At 36.2% G+C, this 22,747-nt stretch overlaps 1 protein-coding gene across 1 annotated transcript in view; it reads right to left on the bottom strand.

Annotated features, from left to right (window-relative positions):
• The window catches only part of Dach2 (dachshund family transcription factor 2), a 487,343-nt gene that overhangs the window by 97,883 nt on the left and 366,713 nt on the right, over positions 1 to 22,747 (bottom strand). Inside the window, 1 exon segment of the mRNA XM_032890177.1 lies at positions 12,871 to 13,043. Within this exon segment, the coding sequence (XP_032746068.1) occupies positions 12,871 to 13,043 (173 nt within the window).

The raw sequence follows: 22,747 nt of genomic DNA, 5'->3' as shown, positions 1-22,747 counted from the left end.
CAGAGCTTCTGAAAATGCAGAAAATAATACACAACACATCAGAGTCTCAACATGAAATATACTTATATACCAGTCCTGTTATTTTTTTTTCCTTTCGGACTCTTGCCACATATAATAATATGTAACAATTGCCAGGCTAATGATCATAATGCTATTTCCAATTCATGTTATGGTTATATTACTTATAAGCTACAAATGCTAATAGCTGAGCTGACACTAAAAGGATCTGAGCCAGAACTAAAATCTACTATGTGCTTGGCATAGCAACATTGCCATAGTAGATTCTGACAGAATAACTTGAAGAGGTAAAGCAAACATCGTTCGAAAGTATTATCTTTTCCACTTTTGAAGTTAAAGTTGTATTGCTAATTGTTTATATTGAAACCTGTTCTCCAATGTAATAAACATTAAACTCTTAACCTTAATGGAAATAATTTTGAGTTCCTAATAATTCATAGTATGGAGGCCAATGTTTGCTGTGTGGCATGTAGATGCTTAACATGCAAGGTAAAGCCTAAATAGCCCAAATGAAAACATTCAATAATAAATTAAGGTAAATTAGAACTCATATAAATGTTTTTGTTCCTTTTTTGTTTGACACTTCATGCATTTATATAATGAATTTTAGTAGTTTTAACCCACATTCTCTTTCTTATCACCCTCCCTCCCTCACTGAAAACCTTTATATCTTTCCTATTTTTATGCCTTTTGGGTGTATGTATATGTGACCCATAAATTTGAATTAGTCTCCTGTCTAGACAAGGTGATTATTTATGGGAGAAATGTCAACTTTCCAGTGATTATGTAACTGAAGAAATTGCCAGTAATCTCTCAGGAGAAGGTGGTGATCAACTTTTATATTGGTATGTGTACTCATGGACTGGAGAGATGGCTTAACAGTTAACGCGGCATATAATTTTTTTTCAGAGGACTCAAGTTTGGATACTAGCTTATAGGTCAGAATGAATTCACTGCCTGTAACTCCAATTTCAGAGATATCGATAGCCTTTGCTCTCTGTACACACCTGCGCATATACCCACACACTCACAGATACACATAGGTACACACACACACACACACACACACACACACACAAACACACACAGACACCCACACACAATTAAAATGAATTAAATGTTATGTACCCTTGTTTACTTATCACCTAAATAAAACCCAATTCATTTATGAATCAAAGCACAAGCATTCACCAAAGCGTGTGCATGAGAGAGAGCGAGAGCGAGAGCAAGGGCGAGTGAGCGAGCAAGCGAGAGAGAGACCCATTCATGAAAACTAGTGTAGAAATAAGCAACCTATACCCACTTATTGATAAGTGATCTCTCATAAGAACATATTGAAAGGAAAGTTCTGCCACAGTCTAGTTATAGATCATATTAGTCATAGCTATTACTATATGGATCATGGTTTATAAACCATAATAAATTGACATTACCTAATGTATACAAAGCTTTATACACCAAGCATTTATTTAAGTGTATTTACATATTTTATATCATGTAGCATTATGTTAGTGCTCAGAAATGGGAACAATTATCATACTCATTTCATTGGGAGATGAGGCAAACTAAGTCACAAGGAGATTAACTTACTTGACTCAAGTAACATGGTGACAAGGTGTGATAGCAGGATTCACATCTACACAAATAGTGCCATACAATTTTCTAAGAAATCTATTCACACTTGCGTCTTATTTTGCTAGCAAAGTATAATGACTAAACTCACAAATGGCATTAAAATATGCAAATCATTTTATTTCCTATATCTCCTTCATATTTTTTCAAGTTTTTAGGTAGCCTTTCCCCTAGATCAAACCAGTCCGTCCTGGAGTATAGAAGCTTCTAAGACACAGAAAGAAAACAAAATCCCTGAAGTTCCTAAAGCAAGACTGGAAAGAGAAGTGGAATAGCTTGAGCTTTATGAAGAGAGCTGGAACTGGAGACTTCAGGGTGGAGAGAAATAGCATGCTGTAAGTGGTCACCCCTTTCACCTGGGGTCATGGTGGAGTCCCATCCCAAGCTGCCACTGAGGCCCATGTCGGAGCGCATGGCTATGCATCATCAGTGATCAATGACTATGCCCATGGTTCTTTTTTTTTTTTTTTTTTTTTTTTTTTTTTAAAGAACATGGGGCTATCCTTGGTTGGGGCTGCTGCCAGGGACCATTTTTATATTCAGCAACTGTGCATAACTGGCTTTACCACCACCACCACCACCCCACACATACACACACACACATACACACACATGAACCTTGCTCCTTAAGACCTGCAACAGTTGGGAGAGTTGGCCCGGGGGTCATGAAAGCAGGGTAACTGGCCCTGCCCAGCTCCAGCTCCAGCACTCAGGAGAGTGGGCCCTGCAGCTTGCCTGGGCAGCACAGTAGTTTTGATTCAGTGCAAGGGGAAGTGGGTTAGTCAGCCCTGAGGACACACTAAAGGAGAGCTGACCCCACCACTGATTTTCCAGGAGGTGGGTATGAGGATGATACCCTTCCCCCTCACCCACTCCACCTGTGGCAGTCTGGAAGAACTAGCCATGGAGTGATAAGAGTTGGTGAGTTGGCCCTGTCCCTCACCAAGCTGCAGTGCACAAGAAGACAGGCCCTGAAACTTGCCTGGACATCCCAGTAGAGTTGGTCGCGGTGGACAGGGCTCAGCTGAGCTGGCCTAGAAGGCAAATGCATGGGAGAGCTAGCCACCCACACTTGTCTGGCATGGGGTGATATGAGTGCTGGGGTGAGGCCTCTCTCTACCACTATTGGTACCTGCAGTAGTCAGGAATGCTGACCCTGGATTAATGAGAGCAGAAGAGATAGCCCTGTTCCTCTCACTTGCTGTACTCTTGGAAGAGGACCCTGTGCCAAATCTGGGCAATATAGTGGAGCTGGCCTTGATGGCAAAGGCACTAGAAAGCCAGTCTAGAAGGTGTAAGGTCCAAGCCCCTCACAGGCTACAACACTGAGGAAAGTGGGCCCTGAACCTTGACTTAGCAGCACAATCAAGTTGAGCAGGCCCTGAAGGTAGGAGAGCAGGGGAGCTGACCCTGACTCCAGTCAATGGCAGCATTGGGTGGCCTAGTTAATAACAGTGCTGGAGAGCTCATCCTGGTGGTACAGATGATGAAAGGCAGGCAAGCTGACCACCTCAGGTACCACCCCAGTCCAGATGCAGGGCTCTGAATTGAGCAATCCTAAAATCTGTATCATATGAAAATTGTTAGAACTAGGGAAAGGACCAGTCCTCATGTTCCAAAGCTGCAGGATCTCTGCAACACGGGACAATAACAGGATAGCCTGGAGAAGTCCAAATGAGCGTCCAATATTGATGCTCTAACAGAAGCCAGAGATGTCACACCAAACTCAGGACTCACTGAAAAGAATATTTCAAAGTGAAGATATGCAGACAAAGGGATGCACTGTGATATACTATAGCTTCCACAATGAGATATTGGCTATGCTTTGCATTTTTATTGTTTGTTTGTTTATGAGTTTTATTGGGGAAGGGAATTGTTACAAGCTAAGGGCTGGTACAAAGGGATGGGGAGATGACCAGGACTGTGGTGCATGGTGTGAAACTCAACAAGAATCAATTAAAGTTTAAAAAGAAAGAAGTTAATTGAACAGGATTCTCTGGACTGTGAGGTGATTTGGTAAATCTGGTAAGTCATTTGGTAAATCTGTGTGACTTAGTTTTACGTGTAATTTGGCTTCATAATGTGCTAGGCAATTTGAACAAGAAAGCAAAATAGAAAGCAAAACAAGAGGGTTTTTCTGGGTCTCTTGGAAATAACTATGTTATGACTTTAGTTGAGCTAGAATTAGGAAAAAGATTACAGAAAGAAAACCTCTGTGCTATTAAACTTAAGTAAGAACTTATATCTACATAGCAGTTTATAATGGGTTAAATGGGTTAAATGATAGAACCATGCAAATTTTCAAAGAATTAGTTTGTCCCACATAAGTTATATGCATACAGAAAAAAATGTTCCCTTCTTTTCTTTAGAAAGCTATACTGGAATTGTTCGTTCAGCATATGAAACTCTTAGACATTGTGTCTAAGGGAGAGGATTCAGTTTGAGCCACTGCAGAGTACCACACTGTCAGACCCACGATTTCTCGAGACTGACAGCCACAACAGGCAAGAGAATTAGCTCATTGCCTCTAGGCCCTGTGCCAAGCCAAGCAGCTTGAGCAGTCCCCACAGAGCATCATGATTGGACATAGGCATATGAAAGAGGCCCCAGGTAGCACCCCAGGATAAGGAAACTGGATTGCTCATGAAAAATAACTACAGATCATATAGAGCTTAGTACGACCTGCCATTTACTCTGCCATGCCTAATACTGTGTTTTAATGAACAATTCATAAAATTTATAGAATCTTTTCATGCTGACCATGTTGATATGTTTATCTAGTATCTCCTTAGTTGTAGACCCTTGGTATCAACTAGAACTTGTTTGGGTTGGACGGTGTTTACATATCTTAAGTCTTGTCCATACCTCCTATGTAAAGCTTCATTACATGGAAAGTAAAACTTTGAATATGTAAGAGATTTGAAAAAGCATCTGGCAGTACATTATAAGAAGCTGAAGTATTTAAAATTATATATTTTGAAAATCCACAGAGGAGTTAGACTAAATGAGGAATGAAACCTTAAGAATAACTCTAGATTGCTCAATGGATAACAGTACCAGATTTTTTTCTAAACATTTATCCTTGCATTCATAAAGTAGTACAACCCCTGCTCCTCATCAGGGACGTTTTCTGCAGTAGAGGCTGGTTAATTAGTCACAACTGGTCAAAGTACAGAAAATATGTGCCTTTGGAGTGCTCAGCCAAAAAAAAAAAAGGACTTAAATTTTACAAACAGTATTTTCCAAAACTCAGAATCATCGTGGAAGATGGGGTAGAAAGACTGAAAGGATCAGAAGTTGGAGAAGATTGCTGAATAACAGTGTCTTCTGGACCTGACAGGGCTGTTGTTTTGTGGGCACAAAGCAGCTGTATTTATCTTCAGAAGACAGAGCCTATCGAAATGTCATCTTAGACACAGGAAAGTATCTTGAAGTCCCAATGACTAGATATTGGGAGCTAATGGCTGCTGAGGGAAGAAGAGTCGATTTTCATCAGTCATGTGGTCTCCGTTAAGTTGCTTATGCTCTAGTAGATGATCCTATTCTCATTCAAATGTACAAAGACCTAATCTGACTCCATAGATTTATTTTTTTTAACAAAAGAGGGCATGAATTTGGAAGAGGACATAGTTGAGTGAGTCTTGAAAGAGGTAGAGGAATGGAAGATGGATGTGACACACACTGTATCTGAAAGAAATTCTAAAACACTTAAAAGACAATTAAAAAAAAAACTGTTCTCCAAGTAAAGAGTTGAGGAAATTGTCACTGTTGTTGGACCCATAGCTGTATTAGAGTATAAATGTCTACTGCTAAAAACGAAGCATCTTTCAATATAGGGCATAGGTATACCAAGTTTCCTCACTGCTGGCTACCTTTCAAAGTACAAGGCTTATTTCTTCCATGGTATTGTTGTAGAACTATTGTGAATAGTCCGAATGAAGACTCCACGTGATACACTGTTAAAATGCCAGACAAGAAATGCCTCTTGGTATAAAAATGGCAGGATATTCATAATTTAGACAAAACCTTTCCAATTAGACTCATAGTCCCCATCACAAAGCACAAATCTAATCTAGTACTACTGTAAGGTAGAACAAAGGGTTGTGAGTATAGTAGTCTTAGATCCCAGTGCAGAAATACCTGCTATTAAATGCAGGTTATATATCTGCCAAAATTTCTTCTAGACATTGGCATTTCTGTTCAAATCTACTATTGCTGTCAGCTTCAGTCAGTTATAGGGAGAAATTACTTTCTTCAGTGGGTTGTGGTACACTGCAGAGACACATATGTGTTATACTCCTAAGGAAAAAATGACTGTTGCTGTGATATGATGGCCTGATGGAAGAAAATAACCAGGCATCTACCTTACCCCACCTAAGTCTCATAAACACTACAAACGGAAGGGAAGGAAGAGTTTAAGATCCAGACAAAGGAGAAGTGTGTCCGGTGGTTATTTTCCGCAAATTGAAAATTTCACTTAGAAGGAGGATAGAGGCTTATAAAAACACTCAGGAAGTAAAAACCTACAATGCTCAGGAAGCTCTTGAAACATATAAGCTTGATAAGTCCCCTCCCTAAGGTTGCATAAGTAATGAAATTACAAGGAAAGGAAGACTCTCCAGTCAACTGAATTTCCTGCAAAGCATGCAGGAAACCAGGATTGAAGAATCTGTGATTCTTCAACCATGCTGAGTTACATAAGTAACCTTACCAGTACTCTTAAGTAACTCCAATAAACTTATTGGTTCAATAAATTAGACTTGTAAGGAAGCACTTCTTTGCTGGGCCATAGGGGCCCTATATGTAACAAGTAGACATTGGTTCACAGATTCTCAAGCAGTGTAACACATGGAAAAATGCCCTCATTTGTACATAATAAAATGTTTCTGAATCATTAATGTTCACACTATATGCAAATTGACAGAAACAATAATAATTAGTAATACATAGCAATGACTCCTTTTTCTTAACAACCCCATGACTAATTGAAATACATAGGTGGATAGGTACTTCATTTTTAACCTTGTATTTATTAAACTGCTGTGTGTGTGTGTGTGTGTGTGTGTGTGTGTGTGTGTGTGTGTGTGTGTGTGTTAGAGAGGGGAGAGAGAGAGACAGAGACAGAAACAGAGTCAAAGTTCAGAGATTTGGTTCTCTTTACTATATGCAGATTCTAAGCACTGAACTTAGGTTATGATGCTTGACAGAAAATATTCTCTCACCGGACAATCTCATTAGGATTCTCAGGTCGATATTTAAATAAACTTACTATTTTTTAAGGAAAGCTGATGGTTTGGGACTTTTCCACTACACGGTGAAATGCAGTATAAGCCAATAAAAGTTACTGCAATGATAGAATTCCTACTTATTTTCATTGCCTAATATATTAGCCACAAATAACATGTTGTTGAATAGTTGAAATGTTACTAGCTTTTCATCTTGCTAAATTGATTAAAATTGAAATAAGAACATGTAGAAAGTACCTACTATTTCAAGCATCTGGGTTGCAGTAGGATTACTCTATGTATCTAAAATTGATTTAAAAAATAGTTAGTACAACACCTGCAGCCAAACAATGGATGGAACTTGGGGACTCTTACAGAAGAATAGGATTGTGGGCTCAAAGGGGGATAGGAATTCCACAGAAAGACCAATAGAATCAACTAAACTGGAACCTTGGGGCTTTAAGGGTCTGAATTACCACCCAGAGAACATACATGGGCTGGACCTAGGCCTTTGAGCACATATGTAGCAGATGTGTAGCACGATCTTCATGTGAGTCCCCAACAACAATAGATCAGGCCTATTCCAAAGCTCTTGTATCATTCTGAGATATATGCTTCTAGCTGGGGTGCCTTGTCTGGCCTCAGAGAGGAAGTGCTTAGCCTCTCAGGGATTTAAAGTGCCAATTTAGGGAGAATACCCTGGGGGGACACAACTGATAAAAGGAGAAGGGGAGGAGAACTGGGAAAGAATTGTGAGAGAAGGTGGTAGGTAGGGGCAGTGAGTGAGATATAAATTTAATAATGATAATAATAATTTGTCCATGTAACTGAAGTAATCTATCAAAGACAATAAATGTATTTTTCTCATATGTCAAAGACCTCAAAAAAATCTATGATTTTCCATTTTGGTGGGGAGGAAAACATTTTAACATTGTAGAAGAAATATTCATATAATTTGATAAAAAAAACGTTTGAAATCTAATTCTGTCGAGCTATCTTCAATCTTGAGGTCATTCTGTATTAAAGATATAGGTATAAATTAACTTGATAATCAAACTGCTTATTACTTTTTTGAAGATTTCCCAAACTTTTAGTTTGTTATATTTTCCTAATACATGGAATACAAGTGGATAAGTAAACAGATTAGAAAATTTGTTATTACCTAGAGAAATGTTCAACATCTTTAGTTATAAGAGAAATGCAAATCAAAACAACCCTGAGATTCCACCTCACGCCAGTGAGAATGGCTAAGATCAAAAACTCAGGTGACAGCAAATGCTGGCGAGGATGTGGAGAAATAGGAGCACTCCTCCATTGTTGGTGGGATTGCAGACTGGTACAGCCATTCTGCAAATCAGTCTGGAGGTTCCTCAGAAAATTGGACATTGAACTACCTGAGGATCCAACTATACCTCTCTTGGACATATACCCAAAAGATGCCCCAATATGCTCCACTATGTTCATAGCAGCCTCATTTATAATAGCCAGAAGCTGGAAAGAAGCCAGATGCCCTTCAACAGAGGAATGGAATACTAATCAGCTATCAAAAACAATGACTTTATGAAATTCATAGGATGGAACTGGAAAATATCTTGCTGAGTGAGGTAACCCAATCACAGAAAAACACACATGGTATGCACTCATTGATAAGTGGATATTAGCCCAAATGCTGGAATTACCCTAGATGCACAGAACATATGAAACTCAAGAAGGAGGAACAAAATGCAAATGCTTCACTCCTTCTTTAAAAGGGGAACAAGAATACCCTTGGCAGGGAATAGGGAGACAAAGTTTAGAACAGAGGCTGAAGGAACACCCATTCAGAGACTGCCCTACATGTGGCCCATACATATACAGCCACCAAACTAGATAAGATGGATGAAGCAAAGAAGTGCAGGCTGACAGGAACCGGATGTAGATCTCTTGTAGATCTCTCCTGAGAGACACAGCGAATACAGCAAATACAGAGGCGAATGCCAGCAGCAAACCACTGAACTGAGAACGGACCCCCCGTTGGAGGAATCAGAGAAAGAACTGGAAGAGCTTGAAGGGGCTTGAGACCCCATATGTACAACAATGCCAAGCAACCAGAGCTTCCAGGGACTAAGCCACTACCTAAAGACTATACATGGACTAACCCTGGGCTCCAACCTCATAGGTAGAAATGAATAGCCTAGTAAGAGCACCAGTGGAAGGGGAAGCCCTTGGTCCTGCCAAGACTGAACCCCCAGTGAACGTGATTGTTGGGGGGAGGGCAGTAATGGGGGGAGGTGGGAAGGGGAACACCCATATAGAAGGGGAGTGAGAGGGGTTAGGGGGATGTTGGCCTGGAAACCAGGAAAGGGAATAACAATTGAAATGTAAATAAAAATACCCAAGTTAATAAAGATGGAGGAAAAAAAAGAAAATTTGTGTTTGTTTAGCTTAATGAACATTCAGTAATTTGACATATAGTTGTTAGTTTGCAAAAGCTTTCTTATTATTTGGAAGGCTTTAATACAAATATATTCTATTGAAGCCTACTTCTCCAGGGTCAATGTTAAATTTTGTGATTTTGTAATTTAGTTATTTTACTTTTAGGGACATGGAATCAATCTTAGTGAGAATATTTGTGTGTTACAGAAATTGACTTAAGTCAAGATACATATCACAGTAGAACTGGTTTTTGGTTTGTTGCTGTTGTTTTTGTTGTTCTACTGCTGCTACTGCTTTAGGTGGTGGTGGTGGTGATAACAATGTTGAAAGCTGATTTCTAGGCACAGTGTTGGCTAATGGCTCAAATAAGAGAGCTAGAAAACTGTACCTGTAAATCACCAATAGTAATCTGAGTTACCTGTTTTGTATATAATATTCAACATAGTGTGACTAAGCTTGTAAGACATTCATATAAATACACCAAATGGTGTGTTCATCTAAATCTATAAGCTTTTTAAAAATATAAGCATAACTATACAAATATGAAACCAATACAAATATTCTGGAAAGATGCACTCAGCCCTAGTCGTTGGCATACCATAACTTTCAATGATCTCTTTTTGAGATTTTAAAGTAACCACGTTATTGTTCCCATCCCTTCCATCCTCCCCCGTCCTCTTATATTCCCTCATTACCATCAAATTCTTAGCTTCCTTTCTCATTAATTTTGTTCGACACATATACATATTCATTTAAGAAATTTGGTAATTAGAGACAAATAGAGAAAAATTTCTAGTAAGATTGTAAATAGAGTTGGGAACAAACTGTGAATGAGTACATGTACTTTAGCAAATATTTAGGAATTTTAGTCAAATTAAGCATACTGCATTTTTGTAACTTGAACTACTCCCTTATTTTGTAACTTGAGTTTTGATATTTATCTGATTTTAATTGATTCTGAGGAAGAATGGAAAGAAGGATTGTAGTAGTCAGAGGGCTTAAGGACATGACAAGAACAGAGGTCACAGAATAAGCTAATCGGGGCTCATAGTAGCTTACAGAGACTAAACCAGCAGTCAGGAGCCTATATGGATGGGTTTGTACTAGGGCCTTTGCATATATGTTATGGTTATATAGCTTGGTGTTCTTGTGGGAATCCTACTAGTGGGAGCAGGGGCTGTCTCTGAATACTTTGCCTGCTTTGGGGAATTTTTTCTTCCAAGTGGATTGCTTGTCCAGCCTTAATATGAGGGAATGTACCTAATCTTATGGCCACTGGTTATATCATGTTTGGTTGATAGCCCTTGCAGGGCTGCCCCTTTCTGAAGGAAAACCGACAAACAGATCTGGGAGAGAAGAGAGGCAGTGGGACGAAGGGGCCTGGAAGAAGAGGAAGGTGGGAAACTATGGTCCAGGTGTAATATATGAAAGAAGAATACATTTTAGAAGATAGATTCTTTTAGTCAATAAACAGGAGGTTTGTATGAAACAAGACACTGAGATATTTCCTAATATGAAGCAAGTTTGTCAAAATGAAGTAACATTTCATACTTAGAACATTTCCGATAAAAATTTATTTCTGTATAAAAATACTAAAATTTATGATATGTAAAGTTTTGAAAAAATAATGAGTTTAATTCAGACATTCTGTAAAACAATGAGCAACATTTATTAAATATGTTAAAATAACTCTTCTAGCAAGAGTTATTCTATGAATGTAAATGAAGAAATGTGACCTTGAACTCAGAGATCTACCTCCCTCTGCCTCCTGAATGCTGGGATTAAAGGCATACTCACAAGCATGGTATGAACCAGAATGTGGGTCTTGTGACCTCAACCCAAGTCCTCTACACCTTTGCAAGAATTACAAGAACTCTAAGTCCTGCAGCCTATTCCATGTTTTAAGTAATGTCTTTGGACATTTTGTTCATAAAAGCGACTATAATTCTTAGTTAAATCTGTGTGAAAATATTCAAACAAGTATGACATTTCTTTGTGACCACTGAAATATATGAGACTGTATAAAAACAATCACTTTTCCAGTTAAAGTCTATCAATTCTAATGCATTTCCTGATACCAGAAAATGTCTTCTAGCTTGATCTCATCTATCTCTCCTCTGAATTCCCCTAATATTTTGTGACTCAAATATATTATTCATTAGTTTGTCTTCATAACACAAGTTAATTGAGAACTCAATTGCATCATTTATGTTGTAAGTTCTTGAAAGAGGGTATAGCTTATTGCTTTCTCTTATTGTCACATATATATAATATTTCTTCAATAAATGAAGCAAAGAAGAAAATGATGGAAATGATTAATGGATTTGAACGATGCTCCTTCTCCTACCATTGTATAAACCATATCACCTATTCAAAATACAAAAGAAAATACCTCTTGGTAAATGAAGTAATTTGGAATTTGAAACATAAGAGCAAGGAATGTGTCAAATAACAGGAAACAGAAATAATTGTAACATATAATTCCTTTTAATCACCTAATTATCATAAAGTTTTGAAAAATATGACATACATTTATGACTTTTTGACTAAGCATCATAAGTATTTTCTTAATATTTGCTGGATTGTATGTGTGCGCGTGTGTGTGTGTGTGTGTGTGTGTGTATGTATGTGTGTGTGTATGTGTGTGTATTTGTGTGTGTGTGTGGATGCACACATGCGCATGTGTCTGTGTGTCTTTATAGTTTGCAGAATTGTGTATGCATTTGTACATGAGCATGTACCTATATCTGCATATGTATATATGCCTATGTATCTCAGAGTTTGTCAATTGTTTTTCACTATTTCTTTTCCTTTTGAGACAGTCTCTCACAGAACCTGGTGCTTGCTGACAGGCTAGAATGTTTGGATATCATGCACTTCAGATCAAGCTGTATCTACCCTGTGAATGCTAGGGTTACAGAACTGCATGGCAATGGCCAGCTTTTTACAGAGTGTTGGCAACCCGAACTCAGGTCTTCATGGTTGGGTGATAGTGCTTCAACAACTGACCCATTTCCCTAGTTCCTCTCTATTGGTTTTAACAAATATTTTGTTCATATTATCTGTAGTTAGTCAAGTAGAATAGAAAGTTACTGTGATTTTCATTTTAAAATTGAATAAATACATTCAAGAGAGGGACATATCTTATTTCAGGCATTTAATCAATGGGTAGCAAACTAGAAATTGGACCAAAACTGTCTGAGTATAAATACTGTTCATTAAAGAATATCTTACAATTTTCACTTAAACTTCAAAAAGATGCATTACCTCACCCCACACAGGAATGTGGTTTATATGACAGTCCTCCCTGTGATTAGTTTGGCTTTACATCCTATATATAGTGCACTTGATTTCAAGACACAAGATATGAGTAAAAGAGAAATTGGTGGCAAGAGAAAGACAACAAAGCTGAACAACAACAACACCTAGCAGGCCTAGTCAGAAACCAGACTGAAAAACACTGCAGAAAGATAGAGTCAGTGCTCTATGTGTTACTGCTGAACATTTAGTAGTACTGCTGATATTTATCAACGTTTGTATGCGATCAATACCCTTGTCGTCTTCAAAATGTGATTCCTACCTTTATAACAGAGGCACCAGCTCTGGAGAGTGGACTGTGAATCTGGGCTGCAGCAGCCATGTTGGCAATAGTATTGAGATGATTCATCTGATTCATTGCCATGGCAACTGATGCAGGAGGTAAGCTGACTGGAAGTAGGGGATGAGGCATCATCATAAATGGGAGATCCAGACCTAAAAGAGACAGTACACATTAAAATATTTACATAATGGCACTAGGAAGATTTTCTAAAGCATCTTTGTTCATTATTATTAGCATTTAAAAAGTTTTATTATACAATAGTAACATTTTGGGCTACCAATAATATCAATAGTCGCTTTTAATATTAACATAGTTTCTGGTATGTCACTTTCTTTAACAGACTTAAATAGGTGAGTTAGTCAAGTAAAATACAAATTGTCTAAGTTTCAAGTTATTAAAGAAAATATGCCAATAAAAGGAATGCTTATAACTGCAATTTTATATCTTTCTTAATAAAAATAACTGTCATGCTACGGTACTAATCTGCTTTCCATTATAATAGCAAATACCAATGTTGTTTATATTACCAGGAATTCAAAGCTTTTTGTGCAAGTTGAAATACTTTTCAAGAGTTTTAGTTATCTTAAGGAATAACTCTAAACGGTTATGCATTCTACTCGTGATAGTCACAGACATGCCATTAGGTAAAATGGTTAAAACTAAAATAACTGTCTACTTTGCTTACTACTTATTAAGTTGTCAGAATTTAGAAGTATCTTTGAAGAGATACGAGCTGAATTTAGTCTAATCATGTGAACATCAGCATTTTAAAATGTATTTTGAATTTTTCTTCTACAGTATTTTGGACAGTGCTCAAAATTAATGATTTTTTATCACATGTTCTAAAAGCATTACCTACTCATTGCAATTTACAATGGGCTATGGAAATATTATGGACAGCACTCATATTGATCTTATCTACAATAACAGTATTTCAGGAGTATTTTCAGCAGATACTGATCTCTATTTTATCAAAACATTAATAGAAGTAATACTATCACTCAAACATATGATATAGGTAACACTTGTATCCCACTCTGTGAATGTTTATGTTTGACATAAAAATTTAAAATGAAATCCAACATAGCGACTGAAGGAAGGAGTGTATTTGAGGTGTGCCTTCTGAATTCAGTTGTGATGGTTAATTTAAAACTGTTTAGGAGTACAATGAAAGCATAAGATAATAAAACACAAGCCCTGGCTGTAGGCTATTGCAACACTTAACTGACCACTGCAATTTAAAAAACTTTCTAGATAATAAATCCACCTGTCCCTAGTGTATTGATGGTAGACAGCTATGAAATGTAGTCATAAGAGTTGTCCAAGGGCTAAAAGAAGCCTAGACACTTAAATAATACATCAAAGCCAAGAAAGGGAATGTTTGTACTCTTTATGACTATGTGTTGAATAAGATATATTAAAGGTCCCTACCCATAGTATAGCATTCAACACTTAAGTACATTTTAGAAACAATTTATGACATCAGTGTACTAGCTATCAAAGCTTTCTCTTGGTATTCTTATCACCAGAAAAGACTAACAACATTCACTTCAAATGGCCTGCTCCACTCTACTGCATTTAATTTTTTTTCAAAGGAATAGCAAAAATAAGCCTTAATTTCAATTAACAAGTTTTCTAATACATTTGTATGTAATCTACAACAATCTATTAGAAGTTATTGCTCCTGAAATTCCTTTTTAAGCATTTAATTATGAATTGATATATAAACATATTTGCATAATCATGGGTAAAATGTGACAGTATAATGATGTATTGAATGTGACCAACAAACACATACTATTCATCTTCTCAAATATTTGTAATTCTGAAGAGTAGTGTTCTAAGTGAAATAAACTAAACATATAAAGACCACATGATCTCCTATATATGTGGAAACTCTCAAAGTAGAAATTTCTTGTCAGTCATACAAAATTATTTGCATTTTCATGTATTTATCTATCTTACTAATCATGTATATCATATGATGGAAGAATAGCATATGATAGCAGGCCAGTTTAAAAGTGACCCTGACATCAGGTACACATGCAAAGCACATGCAAATATTGAATCACTTCAGTCAACCTTTTGCTAAAGCTGGAAACATTAAATTAAAACCTATCAACAGTATAAAACATGATAGCATTGTAGTTTATTTAATTCACATACCAGATATGTATATGGATTTTTAATAACATGGTGATGAAGATAAATCTGAGTTTAAAAAATAATCATCAGAATGTGTCTATTTATTCCTGCTCACCACAAGCTATTATCAGCATCTTTTCTGCTGTACCATAGTTTAGCAACCTCTAACATTCTTACATAAATGCATGCATCGCCTCTTTCTAATCATGAAGGGCACAAACTTCAGTTATACTCCAATCGTCCATCTAAATTTGACATTTCTAATCTTTTCATTTCTAAGGTGATATCAGACAGCATTCCCTTCAATAACAATTCCCAATATCTTTGGCTGTTCTTCTTAAGCCATTTCAGTTGTCCCCTCACTCCAATTTGTAAACTTTCTGTGATTAATTTCTATACTAGAATAATGCACAACTTCCTTGAATTTGGTCATTGACTTTCTACTTCTAATGTTTCATGTATTCTTCACTCTAACTCTACAGTGCTATTTGTTTTTCTCCACAGATATAACTCACCATAGCATCACCTCACATGGATGACTTTCTCTGGAATGGTCTCTCTAACCCAGTACAACACAGCACAACAATTTTTAAAAGATGAAATCTAACATTATTAAAGAATTTTTGATTCTCCCAGAGGCGAACCCCTTATTACTTGTCAAATGCAGAATAGTCATCCATGAAACCATATATACACTAACAACAAAAAAGACTAAGCAGATTGTATTTATGTTCTCATTCTTCTCATACACACACATATATAAACACAAATGCATGGGGGAGAGTAATCCAATTCTATCTCAATTGAAAATATTAAGACTATTTTTGCCTTTAGGTTTGTTGAATAGATAAGCAGTATCACCACTATCCATGTACAACTAAGCATTTTATTAGTAGCCTCAATTACTGTAGCATATTATTATCAACAAGCATATCACTACTTATAAATTACTAATCATCAATTAATTTATACTAGAAGTCAAATTTTGAATTATACTCTCTAATTACTAAAAGTCCATAATATCTTGGATCTATGCTTTTAGTATCATACAGAATGATTTCAATACATCAAAATGCACTGTGTTTTTCTCTTAAGTTTTCTATTCTACTTAACCTCTGGGAACTACTAAACTTTATTCTGTCTACATAGATTTTCTTTTTTCCCGAACATCATATAATCAGAATCATGCATTATTTAGCTTTTTCAGATAGATGCTTTGTTTTGCAGTTACTAATGTGCAATTAACACTCATTCAAGTCTGTATAAAGAATGCTAGGATATGTACGTATGCATATATACATACACACATATACATATACAAATTAATTACAGTCCAGCTATTGTTCCCCATCCTGGTTGCCCCTCCCATCCCATTTCTCCCCCCCAACACCCTGCATCTCCACAAGCATGTCCTACCCCTGCTGCCAGGCCTCCCCACTCCTTGGGGCAAGTCTCTCAAGGGTTAGTCATATCTTCTCCCACTGAGGCCAGACCCCACCCAGGAGTCCTCTGCTATATATGTGTCAGGGGCCTCAAATTAGCTCATATATGCTTCCTGGTTGCTAGTTCAGTGTTTGAGAGACCTCAGGGGTCCAGGTTAGTTGTGACTGCTGGTTCACTCTCCTCTTCAGCTTCTTCAAGCCTTTCCCTAATTCAACCACAGAGATCTCCAACTTGAGTCCAATGGTCGGTCGGGTATATTTGCATCTGTTGCAATCAGCTGCTTTTTGGGCCTCTCAGAGGACAGCCATGCTAGACTCCTGTTTGTAAGCACACCATAGCATCAGTAATAGTGTTAAACCTTGGAGTCTCCCCCTGAGATGGATCCCAAATTGGGCTGGTCACTGGACTGCCTTTCCCTCAGTTTCTTCTCCATTTTTGTCCCTGCAGTTCTTTTAGACAGAAACAATTCTGGATCAGAATTTTTGACTATGGGATGGCAACTTCATCCTTCTACTTGATGCCCTCCCTGTCTTTCTACTGGAGGTGGACTCTACATGTTCCCTTTTCCCATTGTTGGTCATTTCATCTAAGGTTCCTCCCTTTGAGTCCTGAGAGTCTCTCACCTCCCAGGTCTCTGGTACTTTCTAGAGGGTTCTCCCCACTTCTCAACCCAAGAGGTTTCATATTTCCATTCACTAAACAACCCAATCAAAATATGGGGTATAGAGCTGAACAGAGAATTCAAAACAGTGGAATCTAAAATGTCCTAGAAGCACTTATCAAAAAAATGTTCACAGTTCTTAGTCATCAGAGAAATGTAAATTAAAATGACCCTGAGATTTTACCTTATACCAATCAGAAAATGTCATATATTTTTACTTTAATTGTTCCATAACAATTTATTATCATAGTTTTTTGGCCTATTTACCTATTTAAGTACATCTTGATTTCTTTCAATATTTAGCAATAACAATGTTATCCTAAGCTTTAATGTGTAGGTGTTTGTATTGGTACATGTTTCACATTAATTAGTATGAAAAAATTTATTTTGTTTTTAAGATGGGCCAAAAATGACTTCTAAAGTGACTTTGCTGATTTCAATTTTACCCAGTATCAAAGCATTTTCTTTTCTCAAATTTTATTTTTGTTGGATATTTTATGTATTTGCATTTCAAATGTTATACCCTTTTTCTGATATTAGAAAAGCATGTCTCTCTCTCTTCCTTTTCTTAACCTGCTAAGAGGTTTATGTCACTGATCTCATTAAAGAAGTACTTCTATTATTCATTTAAACTGATGTTCTGTTTTTAATTTCATCCATTAGTGCAAAATTATTTATTGATTCCTTTGAAGTTACTTTGGATTCATTTGATTTATCTTTTTGTACAAGAAAATTCGGGCACACCCTGGTGGTCAATCTACCTGGCACATTGTGTTTTAAATAGGTAGCATGGCATACCATGCTTCTGAATATTCTCAGAAGCCAGGACACTAAAATCTGAAGTAGTGTGAGTAACCGGTAACATGCCCGCTGATATATATGTACTCTCATGTCTCCAATAATGTAATTTTTTGGCAAAGAGACCTGGGTGGTAAGAGGACTCACTGTCTAATCTTAGAAAATGTGGAAACCAATCAATAGGTTTCCACTATGATAAGTAGTTATTCACATGTAATAGAACAGACACTGTTCCCTGAACAATTCATTTGATAAGTTTTATTTTCTCTTTAAATTTGTTAATATGGATTTTATGGTCCATATTGGTGATGTCCCCTGTGAATTTAAGAATTTGTATTATTATACTATTGAATAAAGTAATTCAGTTGTTTAATTCTTCTGCTCAGTTCAATTATGCCCATCTTCTAGACGTGTCAATTACTTCTAGGTAAGTGATAAAAGATTCAAGAGTACATTTATTCATTTCCTTTAAATTATATCAGTTCTCACATAATTTAACACTGTTATCTGGTGCAAGTACTGGAAGATAAGTTATGTCATTTTAAGTGAAATTGATAATTTAATTGTGGTTACTCTGAAGTTGGCTTTTGGAAACTAATATAGTCACTTCAGCTTTTTTTTATTTCTTCTGCATGGTAGTTATTACTCTCGCCCTTGCTATTACTAAATATTTGTGTTTTAAATGAGTTTCTCTTAGGAAGCATATATTGGCTTCTTTTTATCAATCTTTCTTATTATTTTTGTTTTTATTATATTGTTGGTGGCTGCTCTTAGTTTTGATGCATTTTGCTAAGTCAGTACATAGTTTAAAAAAAGCAAGTTCACAAGTTTACCTTCAACTGAAAGCAAAAAAAAAACAAACAAAAAAAACAAACAAATAAAAAAACAAAACCTCATTCATGTTGGATGCTATTAGGATACACACTATCATTTAATTGGCTGATTCAGACCATTTCCTTGAAAAGTGGTTATTAAACTAATTTAAGTAGGTTTTGCACCTATTTTTCTTTGTTGTTTTCATGTTTTCTTAATCTTTTACCTCATCTTCCCTCTTTTACTCCCTTGCTAGGTTTTAGTGGAACAATTTATATACAATGTATAGCAATTTCACTCCTTACTTTCCCTAGTCTCTCCTCTCTCTCATATGTCACTTATAGATAAGTTTATTATTTCACTTGGATCATTTTCTATTTAATGGTATTTTGAGAACTTCATATATGAGTTCTGTATTTATAACATTTCTACTCTCCTCTAAACTCTCCAAATTCCTCCCATATCCCTCAATTTTCTCTCAAATCCATGAACTCTATTTCTCTAGTTTTGCACACACACACACACACACACACACACACACACACACACACACACACACACAATGCTATTGCTCATATTAGTATGCATTTATGGCTAATAGCTTTGGTTTGGAGAAACTGGCCTATTTCTGGAGAGGTTTTCATGTAGATTTAGAACTCATCTAAATGTAGTTGGAAACATTACTACATAAGTATATGGATTGTACAAGTGCCATATAAAAAGTATATTTTTATTAATTCCTTTATTTACATTCCAGATGCTGCCCCCCTTCGTGGTCCCTTGTCAACAACTGCCTAACTCCATTTTCCCTCCCCTTTGCTTCTGAGAGGGTGCTCCCCAACCCATCAGGTCTGTGACAACAGTGCCACACTTTTCTTGCATTTTCTCTGCCTTATTTTTTTTTTCAATTTGAATGATACAGAGGTTTGTGGAATGCTTTGGAATTTAACATATTAGTGCACTTTTGACATGTACATGTTTTATTTCTTTTTCAATGATTTTAGAAAAATTCTGTCACTTGTTCGAACATGATCTATGAATGAAGCTACATGAGGAGATTTCTGAATGCTTATGAGAAAAGTCCAAGTAACAAGAAAAAAGTCTTGTAATCCATTTTCTCCATAACAAGGGTTGTTCTTCAAATGTGCCTTTGTGTTACTCCCAGGTATAATAAACAGAAGTGGGTTTACCTTAGATTACCCATTATCTAACCTATTACTATTCACAATGATGGTTCTGAGCACAAGTTGTCCTCTTGAATATATATAGTCTAAACTCACGTGCCCTGGCCTTTTTGAGTGTATACAATTTGAACTCCAGTGAACTTTTCACATATGATTTTTGCCTAACTCTTAGAATATAAATTGTATGATACCCTGAATAAAGTTGGTTATTATATAAGACTTTAGTCTGTCTCATTTTAAGGCCCCACTCTCCCAGGTTCACACAGCCAACTAAAGTGACAGGAATCAAATAGTTTACCATTTATATTTTTATTTATTTTTTGATTGCATGTTATTATTTCTAGAATACTACATCTTACATAAATAAGCTATGACTTCTTTTTCAATTGGAAATTTTTAAATATTAAAAATATAACTTAATAAGATAAAACAAAAACTAATAGTACTAGGGAAAACCAATGGAAAAGAGTCTAAGAAATTATATAAGACACAGATACAGATGCAGAGACCGACTATTTTGTACACTCTGTAATCCCCCTAAAAACAATAAATTCTAAGACATAATAAATTCACAACAGACAGCTATTTTGCTTCCTCTTCCACAGTGTTCCCTGAGCCCCGAGGGGAAGGATTGATGGAGATATTAGCTCAGTATTCCAAGGTTTCTCATTATCTGCATAATGTTGCCTGTGAGTCTGTTTGCTCCCATCTGCTACATGAGGAAGTTTTTGTGATGATGGATGATCAAGCCACTGATATATGAGTATAGCAAAATGTCACTAGGAGACATTTCATTGCTATGATTTTTGTGTTATCATTGACTAGATCAATGATACTTGGTTTTATCCTATGTGCAGGCTATCTAGTCTCATGTTCATCATTACCTGAGTAGTGTCAGGTATGGGCTCCATCTTGTGGAGCAGGCCTTAAGTTAAATTAGAGAAAGGTTGGTCGTTGGTTACTCCCACAAGTTTTGTACGACCATGCCCTAACATACCTTGCAGACAGATCACCATTTTAAATCAAACGGTTTATGGCTCCATTGTTATTTATGTTTCTCCTTTGTTAACTTGTGGAGTACCTCCTATATCAAAGTTATAAGCATATAGGGGTGAATGCGCTCTGTAGGCACTAGCTCAACTTATCTATGTTCATTGAGATGTCTGAATGTTGTCTTCAGCAATAGGGCTTTGCCATTAAATTATAGAGAACAATCTGTGATCTTGTCAACATCCTTAAAAATTCTCGTGGAACACTTTCGCCAACAGCTCAATTAGATATAATTCAGTTCTGGTTTCTCTTTTATCCACAAATGATGCTTTTCAGAACCAATGAGTCTTGTCATGATGTTGTTGAACATTTCTTTTAAGTATCACAATAAGACATTTACCTTCTTCTTTTAGGAAATTTTTTGTGCTTAGGTCTTTTGATTTACTTTTCTTATTTATTTTTGAGTTCTTTGAGTTCTTTCTATATTTTGGATACTAGTTCTGTATCAGATTTGGATTTGGTAAAAAAAAAAAATTCCTCCTTCTGTAAGCTGCCACTTTGTCTGAATGATAATGTCATTCATCAATTTCATGAGGTCCCATTCATTAATTTTTAATAACAGTGCCTTACTAATGGTGTTCTGTTCAGAAAGTTTTAATTTTTGTACCTGTGTGCTCAGGATTATCCTATACTTTTCTTCTGTTAGATTTAGTCTATCTGATTTTACGTTTATACATTTGTTCAGGGTGGTAATTATGGACCTATTTAGATTCTTCTATGTGTGGCCATCCAATTTGAGCAGTGCTTAATTTTGTTTATCAAAATCAGGTGTCCAAAGGTACATGGAATAATGTTGGGGCCCTTATTCTGATTCCATTGATAAAAGTGTCTGGTTTCCAGTACCTTTGTTTCGTTTATTATTATATATCTGTAGTACAATTTTAGGTCAGCAATGATGATACTTCTAAAAATTATTTTTACTATTTAGAATTATTGGAACCATCCTTTGTGTGTGTGTGTGTGTGTGTGTGTGTGTGTGTGTGTGTTTGCATAGGAAGCTAAATATTATCGTTTTAAGATCTATAAAGAATTCTCTTGATATTTTCTTTTGATTGGGTTTATATCTAATACACACACACACACACACACACACACACACACATATATATATGTATGTATAATGTATCTAATATATAATGCTTTTGTTGAGTTTTTATGTTAATCCTACCAATCCATGAACATGGGAAATCTTTCCATCTTATGATATTTTCTTCAACTTCATTCTTCAAAGTCTAGGTCAAACAAGTTACCACAAGATATTTTATATTATTTGAGGTTATGGTGAAGGTTGTTGTTTCCATTCTTTATTGCTCAATTCATTTGTCATTTGTATAAAAGAAGGCTACTGAACATTTATAAAAGTAATCATGTATTCAGCCACTTCACTGAAGGTGTGTATCAGTTGTAGGTGGTCCCTGGTATAATTTTTGTGGTCACTTAAGTATACTTTTATATCATTAGCAAATAATACTTTGACTTCTTCCTTTCCAATTCATATCTTTTTAATCTCCTTTAATTGTCTTATTGCTCTAACTGAGACTTCAAGTATTATATTGAGTAGGTAGGGTGAAAGTGGACAGCCTTGTCCTTTTCCTAACTTAACTGAAATTTCTTTGAAGTTTCTCTCCATTGAAAGTAATATTGTCTCTGAGCTTGCTGTATGCGGCCTTTATTGTCTCCTGGAATGTCCCTTGTATATCTAATCTCTCCAGGAGTTTTGTCATGATGGTGTGGAAGATTTTGTCAAAGGCTCTTTATGCAA

This window comes from Rattus rattus, chromosome X, assembly GCF_011064425.1.
Source record: "Rattus rattus isolate New Zealand chromosome X, Rrattus_CSIRO_v1, whole genome shotgun sequence".
NCBI lineage: Eukaryota > Metazoa > Chordata > Mammalia > Rodentia > Muridae > Rattus > Rattus rattus.
The sequence above is the reverse complement of the archived record's forward strand: the minus strand, read 5'-3'. Positions and strand labels throughout refer to the sequence as shown.